General features: G+C 32.6%; 1 protein-coding gene across 1 annotated transcript in view; it reads left to right on the top strand.

Moving 5' to 3' along the window:
- LOC124356537 (glycogen phosphorylase) overlaps positions 1 to 20,227 on the top strand; it is a 79,741-nt gene that overhangs the window by 30,686 nt on the left and 28,828 nt on the right. Inside the window, exons 2-5 of the mRNA XM_046807592.1 lie at positions 7,923 to 8,024; positions 14,548 to 14,730; positions 16,072 to 16,203; positions 16,317 to 16,428. Coding sequence (XP_046663548.1) covers positions 7,923 to 8,024; positions 14,548 to 14,730; positions 16,072 to 16,203; positions 16,317 to 16,428 — 529 coding nt within the window. The remainder of the gene's footprint in view (positions 1 to 7,922; positions 8,025 to 14,547; positions 14,731 to 16,071; positions 16,204 to 16,316; positions 16,429 to 20,227) is intronic.

The raw sequence follows: 20,227 nt of genomic DNA, 5'->3' as shown, positions 1-20,227 counted from the left end.
GAAGTGATATATTAAATAAATATATCAATTAAAACAAATCAATTAATTATTTAAAACTAATTACAATACAGATAAAAGAATTTCCCAAAATCAACAACAATTATCTAATTTATAACTAATCCCAAAAAACTCATCCACTTCATAAAGTGGGTGTTCCAAAAGGAAAAATCCAATTTGTCTTTTGAAAGTACTAAATGGCAGTGATCTTAACCCATTTGGCAGTGTGTTCCATAATTTTGGTCCAAGAGATAATGTTGCTAATGAATATTGTTTGGAAATCAGTTTTTTGGTTACAATATTGTTTGCACCCCTTGTGTTATATTGGTGAATGTTTTTATATGTTAGCTTGTTTGACGTAGCCATATAAAGCAAAAGTTTATACACAATTAAACAAGGGACTGTCATAATATGAAGTTCTTGAAATTTTTGTTTACATGAATCCTTATAGCCAATACCAGAAATATAACGTACTGCTTTTTTTTGTATTAATAAAATTTTATTAATGTTCTTCTTAAATGTATTTCCCCATATTTCAATACCATAAACTAACTGAGAGTAAAAAAATGCATAATATACCATTTTAAGAGCTTTTTCGTTGCAAAATTCAGACAGTTTTCTCATCATAAATATTGCTTTAGATAACTTTAAACAAAGAGTAGTTATATGGTCATTCCAATTTAAATTTTTGTCGATAATCAATCCGAGAAATTTTGTAGAATCAAACTTTGGTATTACTAAATTGTCAACTGCTATTTGAATTTCAAAGGAAGATTTTTTATTTGAAGTAAAATTGAGAGCTGTTGATTTATTTGCATTTACTGTTAAAAAGTTTTCATTAAAGTATTGCACTATATTATTAATTTGTATATTTGCTATGATTTCTAAATCCTCCAAATTTTTGTGTTTATATAGTATAGATGTGTCATCTGCATATAAAATTGTCTGGTTAGGATTACTTACATTTCCAATGTCATTAATATATATTAAAAATAGCAATGGACCAAGAACGGAACCCTGAGGCACACCCCACTTAATGTCTGATCTTTTAGATGTGACTTCACCCTGATCATTTTTTATGGTGACAAACTGTTTCCGACAGACCAAGTAAGATTTCAGTAAATCATGAGGTGTCCCTCTTATTCCGTAGTTTTCTAATTTATCAAGCAAAATATTTATATTTACACAGTCAAAAGCTTTTTGCAAATCCAGAAACACACCACAAATAAAATCACCATTTATCATTCCTTCCATTATTTCATTAAGAAATTTGATTATGGCTGACAAAGTGGATTTCCCCCTCATGAATCCATGCTGATTTACAAAAAGTATGCTCTTAGCTTCTAAAAAATCAATTAACCTATTACAAATAGCTTTCTCAAAAACTTTAGAAATAACAGGCAGAAGTGCAACTGGTCTATAGTTAATAATTTCTGAGCAGTTTCCCTTGTTTTTAAAAATAGGCACAATTTTAGAAATTTTTAAACTGTCTGGGAAAATTCCTGTTTCAAAACTTGTATTAATTACAGATGATAAAGGTCCTGCTATAACATCTGAAATATTCTTTAATAAATCAGTACTTATGCAGTCCCAACCAACTGCAAAACTATTCTTCAAGTTCTTTATTATTTTAAGAATCTCTTTTTCAGAGGTTGGGTGAAGAAACATGCTGCTTTCAATTCTTTTACCCTTAAAAGAGTAATTCAGATTATTAAAATTAATGGCCAATTGTTCAGGGATGCCCTTAAAATATTCATTAAACTGATTGGCAATAACATTAGGATCAGTTATCAAATTAGCATTGCTTCTTAGTGAGATGTTAGCTCTATTTTTTGTATTTCTTCCTAAATCTCTGTTTATGATTTTCCATGTATCAGCATTTATGTTTTTTGAATTCAAAATTTTATTTGTCATATATTCTTGTTTTGTTTTTCTTAGCAGACTTTCATATTTTTGCTTTTGCATTTTTAAAAGATTCTTAATTCCAAATTTATTACGATTTTGAACCCAGAGTGATTCAAGGAAAATTAAAACATTTTTTGTCTCCGTAATTTCTTTAGTTATCCATGGAGTTTTATCTTTAATCTGTTTCTTAATATTTTTATTTTTTATTGGGCAACAAATATCAATATTATAATTTAATATTTCAACAAAATTAGAATATTGCTTATTGACATCACAACTTGATGTCAATATATCCCAGTTTTCTTTTTGAAGAAAATAATTTAGTATGCGTACATTTTCTGCATTGAAAGACCTTGCTTTTGTTGGTATTCGCTTTAAGAAATATTCTGTTGCATCGTTAATAGGAATATTAAGTGTGATACCAAAGTGATCTGATAATCCTGTAATTATGACTTTTGAAGTTACTTTTTTTAAGCCCAACTTTTTATTGATTACTATATTATCCAAAACTGACTGTGTATTCTGAGTTACTCTGGTTGGTTGGTTTATCAGATATCTAAAATTGAATTCATTAAGAAAAGTCATTAGTTTAAATTTATTGTTAGAGTGCACTAAAATATCAATATTAAAATCTCCCATCAGAATACAGTTAGAACTAGAATCAAGTGAGTCAACTATTTTGGTTAATTTACATATAAAACTATCAATATCAGAATTGGGCGGCCTGTAGATACAAATAATTATGTAATTCTCATTGTTTATTTTAGTTTTAATTCCTGTAGCTTCCAGTAATCCTTCACATGAAGTTATATCAAGTTTTTCAAATGAAACAGAACGTTTTGTGAAAATTGCAGCTCCACCACCTTTAATTGAGGTTCTAGAGAAAGAATTAGCCAATGTATACATCCCATTATTAAATTTGATGCATTCAAGAATGTTATCGCTCGTCCAATGTTCAGTTACCAGTAAAATATCAGGATTTAGCTGGTAAATTAAAATTTCAAAATGGTTCAATTTTGGTTGTAAGCTCCTTGCATTCTGATGGAAAATCTTAAAGTCTGTTATACATTTGTCTCTGCCTGTAATACTTGCAAGTTTTTTGTCTGATCTAATTCAAAATTTACTCTATTATTATAGGTTACATTAAAACTATTTAAGTTTTATAGCGTGTTGTACAACCTACAAGTCCAAACTGTGACATTCATTGAAACTATAAAAGTGGCTTTAAAATCCTACTTAAGTTCTGTATCAGTAGTGTAGAACGAAACACATTTGGACAACTGTTGTTAGTTTTATAGCGTGTTGTACAACCTACAAGTCCAAACTGTGACATTCATTGAAACTATAAAAGTGGCTTTAAAATCCTGCTTAAGTTCTGTATCAGTAGTGTAGAAGGAAACACATTTGGACAACTGTTGTTAGTTTTATAGCGTGTTGTACAACCTATAAGTCCAAACTGTGACATTCATTGAAACTATAAAAGTGGCTTTAAAATCCTGCTTAAGTTCTGTATCAGTAGTGTAGAAGGAAACACATTTGGACAACTGTTGTTAGTTTTATAGCGTGTTGTACAACCTATAAGTCCAAACTGTGACATTCATTGAAACTATAAAAGTGGCTATAAAATCCTACTTAAGTTCTGTATCAGTAGTGTAGAAGGAAACACATTTGGACAACTGTTGTTAGTTTTATAGCGTGTTGTACAACCTACAAGTCCAAACTGTGACATTCATTGAAACTATAAAAGTGGCTTTAAAATCCTGCTTAAGTTCTGTATCAGTAGTGTAGAAGGAAACACATTTGGACAACTGTTGTTAGTTTTATAGCGTGTTGTACAACCTACAAGTCCAAACTGTGACATTCATTGAAACTATAAAAGTGGCTTTAAAATCCTACTTAAGTTCTGTATCAGTAGTGTAGAAGGAAACACATTTGGACAACTGTTGTTAGTTTTATAGCGTGTTGTACAACCTACAAGTCCAAACTGTGACATTCATTGAAACTATAAAAGTGGCTTTAAAATCCTACTTAAGTTCTGTATCAGTAGTGTAGAAGGAAACACATTTGGACAACTGTTGTTAGTTTTATAGCGTGTTGTACAACCTACAAGTCCAAACTGTGACATTCATTGAAACTATAAAAGTGGCTTTAAAATCCTACTTAAGTTCTGTATCAGTAGTGTAGAAGGAAACACATTTGGACAACTGTTGTTAGTTTTATAGCGTGTTGTACAACCTACAAGTCCAAACTGTGACATTCATTGAAACTATAAAAGTGGCTTTAAAATCCTACTTAAGTTCTGTATCAGTAGTGTAGAAGGAAACACATTTGGACAACTGTTGTTAGTTTTATAGCGTGTTGTACAACCTACAAGTCCAAACTGTGACATTCATTGAAACTATAAAAGTGGCTTTAAAATCCTGCTTAAGTTCTGTATCAGTAGTGTAGAAGGAAACACATTTGGACAACTGTTGTTAGTTTTATAGCGTGTTGTACAACCTACAAGTCCAAACTGTGACATTCATTGAAACTATAAAAGTGGCTTTAAAATCCTACTTAAGTTCTGTATCAGTAGTGTAGAAGGAAACACATTTGGACAACTGTTGTTAGTTTTATAGCGTGTTGTACAACCTACAAGTCCAAACTGTGACATTCATTGAAACTATAAAAGTGGCTTTAAAATCCTACTTAAGTTCTGTATCAGTAGTGTAGAAGGAAACACATTTGGACAACTGTTGTTAGTTTTATAGCGTGTTGTACAACCTACAAGTCCAAACTGTGACATTCATTGAAACTATAAAAGTGGCTTTAAAATCCTACTTAAGTTCTGTATCAGTAGTGTAGAACGAAACACATTTGGACAACTGTTGTTAGTTTTATAGCGTGTTGTACAACCTACAAGTCCAAACTGTGACATTCATTGAAACTATAAAAGTGGCTTTAAAATCCTACTTAAGTTCTGTATCAGTAGTGTAGAACGAAACACATTTGGACAACTGTTGTTAGTTTTATAGCGTGTTGTACAACCTACAAGTCCAAACTGTGACATTCATTGAAACTATAAAAGTGGCTTTAAAATCCTACTTAAGTTCTGTATCAGTAGTGTAGAACGAAACACATTTGGACAACTGTTGTTAGTTTTATAGCGTGTTGTACAACCTACAAGTCCAAACTGTGACATTCATTGAAACTATAAAAGTGGCTTTAAAATCCTACTTAAGTTCTGTATCACTTTTCTTGCCTTCATAAAATCAATTATGCAGATAAATACTGTACTTTTTTCAAGGTATTAGTAGTTTTAGCAAGTCATCATAAAATCTTTAATTGCCATAAATTGATAATCAGGGAACACCACATCAAACTCTCTGAATAAATAAGTTAATTTTCTCAAATAATTGTATGTAATATCCATAATGTTTACAAGTTGTTTCCTTTCTTTAAAGAAGAATAAGAAATTCAGTCTCTACTTTAATTTTTACTTTTTCGAAATATGAGATTACATTGTTTTACATAGAATGTGATGAGTGACAATGTAACATCCCCTGATTTCTTTCCTCTTTATAAATAATATTTATAAAACGGAAGTATTGTAGTACAAATAAATCGGAAGCCTTAGAGGTGTGACTAGAAAAAATATATCTAATTGTGGCCAATCCTTCATATTTTGCCAAGTTAATTTGAAAGCCAGTGACCCTGCATAACAATCTTTAGAGTTGGAAGTAAAAGTTATATTTAACATTGGACTGTACAGTGAAATTCATGATTTACTTGCTAAAGATTTGGCCCAGTATCAACCCATCTTCTATTTCTGGGAAAACTGGAAAGTTAATATGCTTTAGTGTTATACAAATAAACTAGACATTATTGTACTGCATAAAACACTTGTTTTCAATATAGTCATTTGGTCTCTAAAACTACTGTTTTACTTTCTCTTTGATAGAGTACTGACAAGACAGCTGGAGCACAATAACAGTTTTGTTATTTTGGTGAACTAATTTCCATTTTGCATTATTTGAATAATAACACCATTGAAGATAACTGGAGCACCCTCTGGAAAGGAACTTTGATAATATTTATTGCATGGGTGTTGACTGAAGTGTCTGCTACTCAGTGCAAGTGTCTCTTGTATGAGGACAAAGTGAACTGGTTTTAGCCTAAACTATAAAAGCTGTAATAATTGCACATTCAGTGGCTTATGGTAATTGAAAGTATTTGCCATCGTCAGATTGTTGTATATGTGCACACGTTCTAAATTTTAAATAACAGATCAGAATATTGATAAACACCTATGATAATATTGAGATATATTTTATAAACAGATGTTGAATAGGTAAGCTAAACTAAACTTTATGATCTCTATTTTGGTAATCATAGTTAGGTGGACGTTTACCACCTTAATTAGAGTGGTCAACAAGTGATTCAAGATTTTTTATTTGTCTTTAAACATATATAAATGCAATTGACATCGTCAGAAAATTCATAATATTAGTATAACTAACCAATATCAAATTTCTCAATTTCTTATACACAAAATTGTTTAATGAGCCTATAACAAAATAAATAAATGATCAAAACCTAATGTACAACTACAATAAATAAGTTCATAACATAACAACAACAAATAAAATATATAAGAAGTAATAACAGAAAATAAAACAAATAACAACTCAATAAATTTGCAACGGTGGCCTCAAAATTGACGCAGGACAAATGCTCATCAAAAGGCTTTGAGAAATAAAAAATCAGTTTTAAAAGAAACAACAAATATAATAACAGTAGACTAAAATTTTGTTTCACTAGTGTCACAGGACAAGTACTTGTCAATTGAATAAAAGGCTTTGTCCTTCAACCAAGTATTAATAGAGCTTTTAAACTTAACAACTCTAACTGTCCATTCGTTATCAGACAAGTTGTTGAAAAGTTTATTTTCCATACATAAATGACTTTTCTTAGTTTTTTCTAGTCTAACATTTATCATATCTAGCTTGCCTTTGTTCCTTGTATTATAATTATGTATATTTTGTCTGAGCTGATGTTTTTTTTTCATTTTAATAAACATGAAAATATATATACATACAATATATATATATATATATATATATATATATATATATATATATATAATTTTTTAATAAACATTGAAACACAAAAAGTACTTGCTCCACCGGGACTCGAACCCAGATCTCTCACTTGCCGGGGGGTTCTACCATTACACCACAGAGCCCTTACTTTTTACGATTCAATTATTTCGTATTTGGCCTTATCTATCACATATGCGTTTAAATAACCAAACTAACGTATATGTGACAGATACGGCCAAATACAAAATAATTGAATCATAAAAAGTAAGGGCTCTGTGGTGTATTGGTAGCACATTCATCCGGCAAGTGTAAATAATATAATATATATATATATATGTAAAATTGTTACACTAAATATTTCCAAAATATACCAAAATTTAGCAGAGTATAGTCTAAAACAAAGCTATAACAAGCTATTAACCAACATAATAAACCATACCTATGACATATCATTAATTTAAAATTGGCTAGATTTAGACGATCTTTCAGGCAAGTTTTATGATGCCACTGTGACATCACTGTTGCCAAAAACACCAAAACAAATTTCACATTGAAATAAATAATATATTCATGATTAATATACCAATATATTGAAATAGTATAGAAATAGTGGTGGTAGTGTTGATTTATGTACTATATGAAATGTCAAAACTCGTGCGTGTCAGATTAACATTATAATGTCGATCGCCACTTCTAGGGTTAAGGTGTTTATAAAAAAATTAAATGTGGTCGAGAGTTAAAACAAATTAATGAGAGTTGTAACTCCAAAACTTTATTTCTGATATTATGTTTATCTTATATTGTTTCTCCCTGCTTGATAATGATCAACTATTGTTTATAATCATTAGCAATTATCTATTACCTGATTTGCCTTTTTCATTTTTGTACATATTGAATTGTTTGTAACAACACCATAGAAAAGAATGCATCATGTTTCAGAGGGTCTACTACCTATCATTAGAGTTCTACATGGGCCGCTCCCTGCAGAACACTATGATCAACCTTGGCATCAACAGTGCCTGTGACGAGGCTATGTATCAGGTAACTTGGCTCATTTTGTGTATTTATTTACAACTTAGAGAATAGAAGTAACCATGAGAGTTGCAAAGAAATAGTGATATTGAAACACAGCAATTATTTAATGTACCTAGTTAATTTTATTACTTCTAGGGGTGTCTTGTGTTGACATATAATTCAACTAATAACAAATGATGTACAATAATCCAAACTAAGTAATTTGTTATTAGTGTAGCTATTACTAAGGTCAAAAATATTTGTAAACAATCTGATAAAAGGTTAGGATAAAATTATATTTTGTATTCAAATCTTAATTCTAAACCTGCCAAATTAAACTGAAAAAAATCACTGATCTCTAATGAATTTTAATTTTCCAAAATTTCATTTATTCTGTTACTGGTTGTAAAATTTTGTTTTTTAAATCCTGATAATGAATAACTCTTTAATAAAGAATTTAAAATTTAAAAAAATTTGAGTTGGTATTCAGTGAAATATTAATTTCTGTAATCGAAGAAAATCAATATATTTTGTTGTACCTGTTCATAATAGGATAAAAATCTAGACCTCTTTAACAAAAAACGTGGAATGAATTGTTTACAAACAAATTTGTAGCTTAATGTTTGGCACTGGCCCCACGTGTTGCGCTATCTTAGGTGCGTTTTGGCCTAGTGCAGTGTTTAAATTGTTGAGCTACAAATAATCTGCTGGCAACACAAACCTGCTGTTAACTCTGATAGAAGGCGATAGTTTGGACCCAATGGATTATACCCCCAGCCCTCTAGATAGAAGAAAGAAGTAGTTCCTCATTTCCTCCTATTATAAAATTAAAGCTAGTGAAGCTGCTTTCAACTTTGAGCCTGAGATAGAGAGGACAAAGCTTCAAATGACTGAAACACAAGCTCCTCATCTTATTCTGTTTGGTACGACACACCTCTCATAGGTTCATTAGGAGGTTAAAAATAAAATTATAAAGAAGACTAGATCAAAATTTCATATACATATATTTCCCAATACAAATTTTGATCTAGTCTTATATAGTCTAGATAGATCTTATATATATTTGTTTTAAATTAAAAATGGTAATTCGAATGTAGGAAACATGTCTCTACAACATCCTTCTGACTTCCTTTCTTGTTATCAAATTTTACTGTGTGTGTGGTAATCTGTCAGTTTTGAGATGATATGTGCTTAGTTTACTTTTTCAAAATGTATATTAAGTCCTGCCAGTTGTACTATTGGGATTAATGTTTTTAAAAAGCAAAATAAATTCCAATAGTCCTGTTTGGTATTCAAACACATTGTAATTTTTTAATCCATTCTCATAATTAAAATAAACCATTATTTTTGAAAAATACACATAATACTTTTGTTGTAAAAGTTGTTGTGACTCAGAACATATTATATTTTATTTTAGATTCCCAGAAGTTTAAAACTTTGCATATTTTGAGTAATATAGTAACTTGTAAGGATGAGTTCTCTCTCAGTTATCATACAACTCTGAACTCTGTGCTCACATAATAATAATTGGCTAAGTAGCATCTTATTAAATTCATATAATTTTATATCATTTACGTCAAGAGCTGGTGTAGAAATGAGGAAGTCGTTTTTATTGAAGTTTTTCTGACTGTACTGTAGTCACAGTTCTGCTGGTTGCGTTATGGGCATAGTATTAATAAATCATGATAAGATAACTAGGCTGTATTGGCTTAGCAAATTAAAGTAGTTAATTAAGATTGTTATTTCTCTGAATATCACGTTAATTGGATTTTTTATTATTTGTAACATTTTCTAATGGCAAGGAATCGCACAAAATGGTTTCATAATTGTAATTCAAATATACATTAGATATGTTTTTTATAAAACCTGGTTTGCTTATCAACATTAATATTGTAAAAAAATAAGCTGAAGATACATTTAAAATTTAAAGATTTATGGCATAATATATAATATATTAACTTTCAGGTAGAGCAGTGTGTCAAGAACTCTGGCATTGTCTTGCTATGGTGACAACATTTAGGATGAATCATCCAACCAAATTACCTCTTTTGCCTTTCTTGAACGTTAGCAACATATTTACAGTGAAAATAACACATAAAATCCTTCTTGTTGTTTTTTCATAGATATGAGTTAGAATTCCATCTAATCATTGTACACCAGGGGACGATCTCTATGCTTCTTGACAATCTTTTGTTCTTATATCTGTTTCAGTGAAATGGAGCATGAAACTTTTTAACCAGCCACCATTTTGAAACTATAATTTTATTTTTCATTTTATGTTTTTTTTTGTTTGCTTAGTACAAGAAGCTGAGAAAACTTCTCATTGCGCATAGTCCTACAAGGACCTTTGTACATGATTGTGGAGTGACAGGATTTTCAGGATCTTAGGACAAGAAGCCAAGGAAACTCCTCATTGCGCATAGTCCTACAAGGACCTTTGTACATGATTGTGGAGTGACAGGATTTTCAGGATCTTAGGACAAGAAGCCAAGGAAACTCCTCATTGCGCATAGTCCTACAAGGACCTTTGTACATGATTGTGGAGTGACAGGATTTTCAGGATCTTAGGACAAGAAGCCAAGGAAACTCCTCATTGCGCATAGTCCTACAAGGACCTTTGTACATGATTGTGGAGTGACAGGATTTTCAGGATCTTAGGACAAGAAGCCAAGGAAACTCCTCATTGCGCATAGTCCTACAAGGACCTTTGTACATGATTGTGGAGTGACAGGATTTTCAGGATCTTAGGACAAAAAGCTGAGGAAACTCCTCATCGCGCATAGTCCTACAAGGACCTTTGTACATGATTGTGGAGTGACAGGATTGTTAAGATCTTAGAACAAGAAGCCGAGGAAACTCCTCATTGCGCATAGTCCTACAAGGACCTTTGTACACGATTGTGGAGTGACAGAATTTTCAGGATAGGTAAGGTTGGTTGCAGGGGCCTGCCACCTTGGAAGAAGGGAACATTATCAACATGTTGATAATGTTGACAGTTTAAAGCATGATCAGGATCACAAAAAATATGACAATGTCTTAATCAGTCACAATATAAAGAGGTTAATTATTCTGCCTCATACCAGGATTACTTCAAACTCAACATCATTGACTGCTGCTGTTCAAACTTTCAAAGCAATCACCTTAAATATAAAATTTTTCACAGTGGCTTATCTGATCATACTGCACAACTGTGTATGGCCCAGCTAATATTTAGTTCTGGAATTTCCGCATGTCGCAAGGGATGAAACAAAGTCCTTGTGAAAACAATCTTACCACTTTAAATTCTATACTACTTGAAGAAAACTGGAAAGAGGTACTCAAAGTTCCAACAGTAAATAAAGCCTATACTAAATTTATAATAACAGTATCTATGAAAGAAGTATTAAAAAGTCTTTTGGGACCGCTGTGAGCACTATAACTTAATAACAAGCAACACAGATTCATTAAAGGGAAATCTACCCCTACAGCCCTTATCTACTTTGCTGACTTTTTACTTGACAACCTTGAAAAAAGGAAACTTGTAACAACTCTTTTCCTAGACTTATGCAAAATTTTTGATTGCCTGGGACATGATTTCATATTGTACAAGTTAAAAAGTTTGGAAATAAAACATACAGCTAAAACGTTGTTCAAAAGCTATCCAGAAAACTAGGCAAATTCTACAGATAAAGCAAACAAGAAATGGGGCTACTGAAGTGACCAGATCAAGATGTCTGGACCGAGGAGTACTTCAGGGTTCAGTATTGGGACCAGTATTATTTATACTGTTTACAAATGACTTGCCTGAATATCTTGAAACTTTCTGCTCAAATTCAATGTATGCTGATGACACCATCTTACTCTTGAGTAGAATAAAGACAGATAATCTTGATGTTAAATGTTACATAGCATTAAACCTGGCCTATCAATATTGCCATTCAAATGACTTTGTAGTTAACCCAGAGAAGACTTTGTAGTTCGGGAGAAGATGCAAAAAAGTCCCAGCAATTCCTGAAGTGGACAGAAAACCCCAAGTAAAGTTTCTGTGAGTCATTGTTGATGAGAGCCTCTCCTGGTCACAACATATTGACAGCCTCCTTCCCAAACTTAACTCTTCATTTTATGTGATAAAGCGTATAAAATCAATAAGTAATACAACTACTACAAAAGTAGCTTATCACTCTCTGTTTGAAACACACCTTAGATATGGACTAGTGGTGTGCAAGGAACCTCAGCAAGTAATCTCCAGAGAGTATTGGTGTTGCAAAAGAGGGCTATAAGAGCATTATCAGGTCTAGGCTTCAGGGAAAGTTGTAGAGAAGCATTTGTAAGTCTGAAGATCAGGACTGTAATAAACCTCTACATAAAAGTTCTAATGTATGCTATTGGACAATCTTTGTCACAAGGTAGAGATCTTCATGACTATAACACCCGATATAGCACAACACACCATCTCCCAGCTCATCATCTCTCCCAATATGAGAACAAACCCTCTCACATTGGCATGAAGCTGCACAACCTACTGCCAGAGGAATTAAGACGTCTCTCCGGAGGAAGATTAGAGAATGCTCTTACTGACTGGTAAATCAGCAATCCATTTTACTCAGTGACTGAGTTCCATGAAAGAAGATGATGAACCACTACTTGAACAATTTTGTCTTTGTTAAATTACCTGACACCATTTCAATACTTAATGTATTTGGAAATAGTGATTTTGTATTTGTATTTTAGCTCCGTTCCAGTCTTTCAGTCAAAGCAGGGGAGAGTACTCATGCCTAAGCTAGCAACAGCCTTTAATTCTAAGGTTGCTAAACCAGTCGTCCTCCACAGTAAACTTGACCTACTGATATCCAAATCTAACCCCAAATATCTCTCCATTTATGGTTAGAGATGTGCTGCTCCTGGACATCCACAGGGTTGTCCAGATTTAAGTGACACATCGGTTTTTGCTGTATCCAGTATAGGTTCATCAGGGAGGTATAAACCAGCCTGACTTAAGCTTGTTTAGGCTCATAAATATTTTTACCTTACCAATTTATATTTTAGTTAGTACCAGCAATTGATACCATACAATGTATATACCTTTATATTACGAACTTATTTTTAAAATGTGAATGTAGTGAGCAAAACAGTGTTTTACACAGTTGTTTTTGTATTACAGTTTTATGATTGGAATAGTATCAAATCAAAAACATCTTTATTTACACGATCATCAAGATACAGTAATGGCATCAAACAATACAAAGTGATATTAAATAGACTTTACAGTAGTTGTAAAATTTAGTTATATATGTTAAAAATGTCTTGATCAGTCTTCTTCCACTGCAGGAACTCGTCAAGGCTGTAGAAAGGTCGCTGCAGTAACCATTCAGTCAGGCTTGATCGTAAGCTTTTTCCCTGAGTGCATCTTATGTCTGTTGGTAAAAGATTGTAAAATTTTTTTCCTGAGTACGAAGGCTTCTTCTCGTATAGGGTTGTCCGATGTAGAGGCAGGATATAGTTTGAAGTCGTTCTTGCCTCTTGTTGCCAAGTTGTTCCATAAGTATGTATATCTTGACCTTTAATCTGCATGCTTCCATCAACATATACCACTACTTCCCTGATGTTAAGAGCTATTACTGTCATAATTTTCAGGCTTATGAATGCTTCTCTGCAGCTATCCCTATCTTGTAGCCCATACAGGATTCTTATGGCTCTCTTTTGTAGCAGGAGGATACGGTGTAGGTTTCCTGCTGAGGTTCCACCCCAGGTTACAAGGCCATATCTTATATGAGATTCTACAAGTGTGTGATAGGCAATTTTTGAAGTAGCTTGATCGGTTGTCTGTTTAGGCATACAGTGAGGTGTTGATTTTGGTGGTAATACTATCAGTGTGTTTGTTCCAAGACATGTCATCGTCAATGATGACTCCTAGGAATGTTGAATTGTTCTCCCTCATCACTTCTGGCAGTGCTGCAACTAAGTCTTTTTTCTTACCAAAGGCTATTTGTTTGGTTTTGTTTTCATTAACTACTAAGTCATTGAAGTGACAGTACTGGTAGGCCATATTGAGTGAAATTAATGATTGAACAGCTAGGTTATCTGCAGATTTCTCGGCTAACAGCAATGTTGTGTCATCTGCGTACATTAAGGGCGTGCAGTGCTCTCCCAAGTATTGAGGCAGGTCATAGGTAAAAAGAATGAATAACACAGGGCCCAGTACTGATCCTTGAGGAACGCCCCTATTTGTTGGTAGAGGAGGTGATCTGATCTTCTTTACTGTTCCCTTGTGTGTCTGCCTTAATTCAACAACTTGCTGGCGTCCTTCAAGGTAACTTTTAAACCACCTCAAAGCTTGACCTTTGATACCTAGTTGTTGAAGTTTGTTTAGTATCAGGTTATGTCCGAGGTAGTCGAAGGCCTTGCTAAAGTCAAGTAGGATAGTAGTCACCAGGTTTTTCTCTTCTAAGTTGTCAATGATAAATTCAGCAAACTTGATTAAGGCAGAGGATGTGGATCGTCCCCTGATAAAACAGTAATATCTACCTGAATTGCCATTACTTCTGATTTGATGGTTTGATTCATGTTGCAGCTGGGTCTTGACATAGAAGAGCTACAAGAGTTGGAGGAGGACGCAGGACTGGGTAACGGGGGTCTGGGGCGATTGGCTGCTTGCTTCCTTGACTCGATGGCAACACTGGGTCTGGCTGCATATGGCTATGGTATCCGCTATGAGTATGGCATCTTCGCACAGAAGATCAAAAATGGAGAACAGGTCTGAACCAGTTAACTTTTAATTTAAAATTCAATAACTATTATTGTGGTTTGAGAGAAATTTGAAAATGAATAATGATAAACTATGTATACATTACTGGTTCAAAACAATAAAAAATTATTACAAATTTTCATATTACAACATTCTTTGAGTATTCAGTACTAAAATAAATCATTATAGAAATATTTGTCTCGACATGAGAGATTATGCAAAGGCAGTTTGCTCATACTTAATTTTGTATTATTTGTAAATTTCCTTCAATGAGAAATCTTGTGATTAGTTTGAATAACTGTCTCTCAGAATGTTATATTATTTTGAATAATCTGTTTATAAAAAAAAACATACATTCCAAGTACCTTACAAACTGTTGAGCAAATTGCTGCAAGTACTTTTTTAAGTATATAAAAAATAAAAATATGTTTTTATTTTAAAAGAAAGTGTGTTTAATAAAAGGATAACATGCCAAATTGAACTTGATTTAATATAATTGAGTATTGTTTTAACAGATTTAAATATGTATCTCATAATATAAGAACCGAAATCAAATTTTCACTGTGTGAAATCGACAATCTGGTTTTACATGAAGTTGGTGGAGGAAATTGATCATCAGTTATACTATTTTTAGCAGAGGTTAACATGGGTGATATCAAAAGGGTTAAAAATATGAATCAATAGTGTTTTCTATGATAACGTGATACACTGATATTTGACTGCCAGACGTACAGAGACTGAAAGTCACACATTTAAACCTGTAACCTAATTCTTACATAACATGTTTTATGTCATTAATGATCTTTAATTAGATAATTACCATATCTATGAATAAAGCCAATAATTGAGAACACTAACTTAGAAATAGGTAACTAGTGATTTAAAAAATGTATTTTTAATAGAACATTATCTGTTGTGTTAATAAAAGATTTAAAAAATAACCTAATGACATTGATATTGTAATCAATACAACAGCTGACTTACAATAATTAGGTTCTATCTGTTCCATAAACATATGAATATTATCTTGGACAGGCTTCTGTTATACATACACTTCAGAAATCATTAGGTGTAAACAAAAATTTATCATTTTTATATAAGAGCATGTATCACTATTAAATATAAATCGAATGGAGCTTAAATATCAACCTTTTAAAATGCCTGCATTGTTAGAAATTCAATAAAGAAAGGATAAACCTTTATAAATTACATGTTTCTAATTGCTAAGATAGGAGTAAAATTATTGCAGCAAGGATGTAATATCAAGATATGTTCTCAGGATATGTCTACTTAACAAGGTACAATTAATGTTTAATGATTACATTGGAGTGACATTAGAGAGTTTAACAGGTGGAGGAGCCTGATGACTGGCTCAGGTTTGGCTGCCCATGGGAGAAGGCTCGGCCTGAGTTCATGCTACCTGTCAACTTCTATGGCAGAGTGGAGGACACCCCCAATGGCAAGAAGTGGGTGGATACACAGGTCAGTAACACAATGTTACAATGTCACTTACCTTACCGGTGTTCTGTCTCATTTTGATGTTAATTATTCTAAATTAGCACATTTGATCAGTTTTATCTACTTTTACTTTGCAGGTGGTATTTGCTATGCCATACGATAGTCCCATCCCAGGCTATGGCAACAATGTGGTCAACACCCTGAGGTTGTGGTCAGCAAAATCTCCCGTCGAGTTCAACCTCAAGTTCTGTGAGTATTTATAATGAGTGCTAGTGTTTTATTTAAATTTAATTTAAAGTATGGTGAGTTTAATATATTTCTTCATTAAACCCTTGTTATGGTTACAATGTATTGTATGTGTTAATTGAGTGTGGAGCTAATACTGAAGTTATTAATGTACAGAAGTCATACAATACTGCGCTTAGTACAGACTGTGTTTGATAACTGAAGTCTTGGGATGAGGAAGTGCAAGGTATTAAGAGAATGCAACACATAGAGGTTGACAAAAATACAAGCAGAGAGATTTTTTTAAACCATTTACACCAGGCTTGCTGTTTAAGATAAAGAGAGTGTAGGCCTACTGAAGAAAATGGTTCTATTTTATGAGAGTATTTGTTCTGCCTGCCAAATAACGTTATAGCAAAACATTTGTTATAAGGAACTATAATTAATGTTTATAACTTAATAAAGAATAAATTGAATGGATTTTCTTTCTTTTGGACTATTTTTACCTGATGAAGAGGATAGATTTAAATCCTCAAAACATTATGTTATACATTGTGTAATATATGATGATGGCAAATGTCCAAACTCCTGTTATCCACACAAACCTTCCATTGTCAATAACAAACTTTAAACAAAGAAGTAATACAAAACATTATGTTATACATTGTGTAATATATGATGATGGCAAATGTCCAAACTCCTGTTATCCACACAAACCTTCCATTGTCAATAACAAACTTTAAACAAAGAAGTAATACGAAATAATTATAAAATTGTTTAGTTACTTCAAAATTAGTTGCAATTTATATAACAAATTTCTTTATAAACTGAGAAAAACTTGAACATCTATTTCACAGAAAATAAATATGTAAAATGCTGTTATGTGGTACCAACGTGGTCTCTCAGTCAGTTCTGTACCTACAAATAATCATCAACCACAGTATTCACTGGCTCAATCAACGTGTGTAGCATCAAAAGTATTTTAAATGTTATTAGTAATAATCATAAATAATAAACCAAAATAAAGGTCGAGTTAAGACCCGAGACCAAACTGTACATGTGAATAAAGCAACTAAGAAAAGTAAATCTAATCTAATAATACTTGCAGACAGCCATGGTAGGGACCTAGGTCGTCTTATAGAACAAAAGACTACCTTAAATGTTTGCTCGTTTGTTAAACCTGGAGCAAAGTTCAGCCAGGTAACAAAAGAAGTTAAAGATCTTACAGCGGAGCTGGAACCCAGTGACTACCTTCTAGTGTTGGCTGGTACTAACAACATCCAGACTACAGGCATTGATACACTAATGAATGATATCACTAAATTAGTAAATGATTTCCAACACATCAATCTTATTCTGTCTACAATACCGATGTGACACGATCTGCCTCAGCTTGATTTAAAGATATCTATAATCAATTCCAAAATTGAACGGTTAGCTGAAAACTTTCCAAACCTACAGCTTCTGCCTCTGCATCTGCTTCCAAGGCACGTCTTCACAACACACGGACTCCACTTTAACATGAAAGGAAAAGCTATGATAGCAGATATGGTCTCTAAATTGAAACAAATGAAGGGCACAAGTCATAATGTGCCAAGACAACCTAAAAATCAAACACATCCTTTCTCTATTCCATCATGTAAAATTACCGTTCTTGAAACAGACATAAACCAACTGATGGACCACTTTCAAAATGACCAATCGGTGGGTTTTGCACACTCCATATCTGCCGATTTTGAAAACACAGAGAAACACATGTCAGCTGGCATTGCCGTTGTTTTTGGGAAAAGATTTGGCCGGCCTAAAACATCTGATTTGGTAAATAAACACCTGGCGTATCAGAAAGTAATCAATGGTCCATCAGTGTATAGTCTAATTACCAAGGACAAGTACAGTGGAAAACCAACAAAACAAGAATATGATGCTGCCTTTCTAAAACTTCAAGAAGACTTCATCTCGAAAGATCTCAAAACACTGGTGTGTTCTGCAGTCGGATGTGTTAGAGACTTGATCCAGGTATCTCATTTCGCCAAGAACATTGTTGAGTTTCAGCAGGTTACCGGAGCAACAGTCTGCATAGTCTCGTATGAACAACCAACAGCACAGAGGCAACTGTGGAGAGGCCTCACACACAACGAGTTTGTCAGAACCCTGAGGAAGCAATTAGCTGAGCACCAGGCGCAGAAACAGCAGCTAGATATCTCTCCTTCATCGCAGTCTCCACTCTCCGGTGAAGTTGTTGTGCTCAGTGATATAGGTCTCAGTGTAGATACATTTGCATCTTGTTTGTCCCTCACTGACACACCTACACTCTCACAAACTATTTCTCTCACTGACTCTCCTACATCTTCACAAAACACCTTTCTCACTAAGACACGTACAAAGTTACAAAATGTCTCTCCCACTAATACATCTTCAACAAATGTAACTGGTAATAGTGTAGATTTAAACTAGAACTTCTTGACAACGACACAGTCTCGGCAAACTTAGACCAGCCTTTAATTCCAAATGTAATTAGCAGAAATTTTCCCAAAGAAGACATGCAGAATCAACTTCATAAGGCTAACTTAGTATGCTCCAAAGCTAGTAATAATATGCATGCTAGAAACTATAATTTAATAATGCACTACAACATCCGAGGTATAAGCCAAGACAAAATTTCAGAACTAAATATATTTTTATCAGAATCAAAAATAAAGATAATCTCACTGAACGAACATTGGCTTGACAATGAGTGTATAAATATATTAAATTCATTAAATAATTATATTTTAGGTGATTATTATGTAAGACAAAATAATCAAAGAGGAGGTTCTTGTCTTTTAATAGAAAAACACTATCCCTATATACCAATTAAACTTTTTATTGATTTATATGAAGATTTTATTTTTGAATGTTCGTGCATTGAGCTTCTTGATCATAGCGTAGTCATTGTTTCTATCTACACTATACCAGACTATAATGCCAGAAAAATATTTTTTGCCAAACTTGAGAAAATGTTCTTAATAATTGAAAAAGTATAAAAGAATAAATCGATCCTAATAGTGGGTGACTTTAATGTAAATATACTAGTAGAAAATTATATAACAAGCAAATTCTTAGAAATATTTGAATGTAATGGTTTTCAGTGTATGTTTGGTGATCCAACTAGAGTGTCAGTAAATACTTCAACTTGTATAGATAACATATTAACTAGAAAAGGATATGATGTTATAGCCAAAATGAATATTGACCTAGGTCTTTCTGACCATAATGCGATTTTTTTAAATATCCCACAAAATACAATAGAAAAGCAAGGCTTTAAAGAAATACTGGTAAGGAAAAGGATATTCTCTAGTAAACAAATTAATATTTTTATGGAATCACTAAAAAATTGTGACGATTTAACAGTAAGCCCAAGTATAAATGCCGAGGAAAGCTACAATAACTTTCTAACTTGTTTTTTAAGACATTATGAGTCTGCTTTTGTTCCAAAAACTGTTAAAGTTAAACAGAAAAGAAAAAAAGTAGTTTTACATTGGATTACACAAGGAATAAAAATATCAGCAAAAAGAAAACGTGAACTTCACTGGAAATCAAAATTCAGTAGAAGTATACAATTTCTAAGTTATGTTAAATCCTACAAAAAGATTTTCAAAAAAGTAGTTATTGAGGCAAAGAAAAGGGCAAACTCCTCGTTTATACAGAACTCAGAAAATAAATGCAAGGCTGCCTGGCATGTTGTGAATAAAGTACTCGGTAAAGATAATAAAAACAGAGAAGATAAAATTACTTTAATAGATTCAAATAACACGGAAATAAGTAATCCAGCTCAAATTGTTGA

The sequence above is a fragment of the Homalodisca vitripennis genome, chromosome 3 (genome assembly GCF_021130785.1).
Source record: "Homalodisca vitripennis isolate AUS2020 chromosome 3, UT_GWSS_2.1, whole genome shotgun sequence".
NCBI classification, from domain to species: domain Eukaryota; kingdom Metazoa; phylum Arthropoda; class Insecta; order Hemiptera; family Cicadellidae; genus Homalodisca; species Homalodisca vitripennis.
This window is presented reverse-complemented; position numbering and strand designations above follow the sequence as displayed.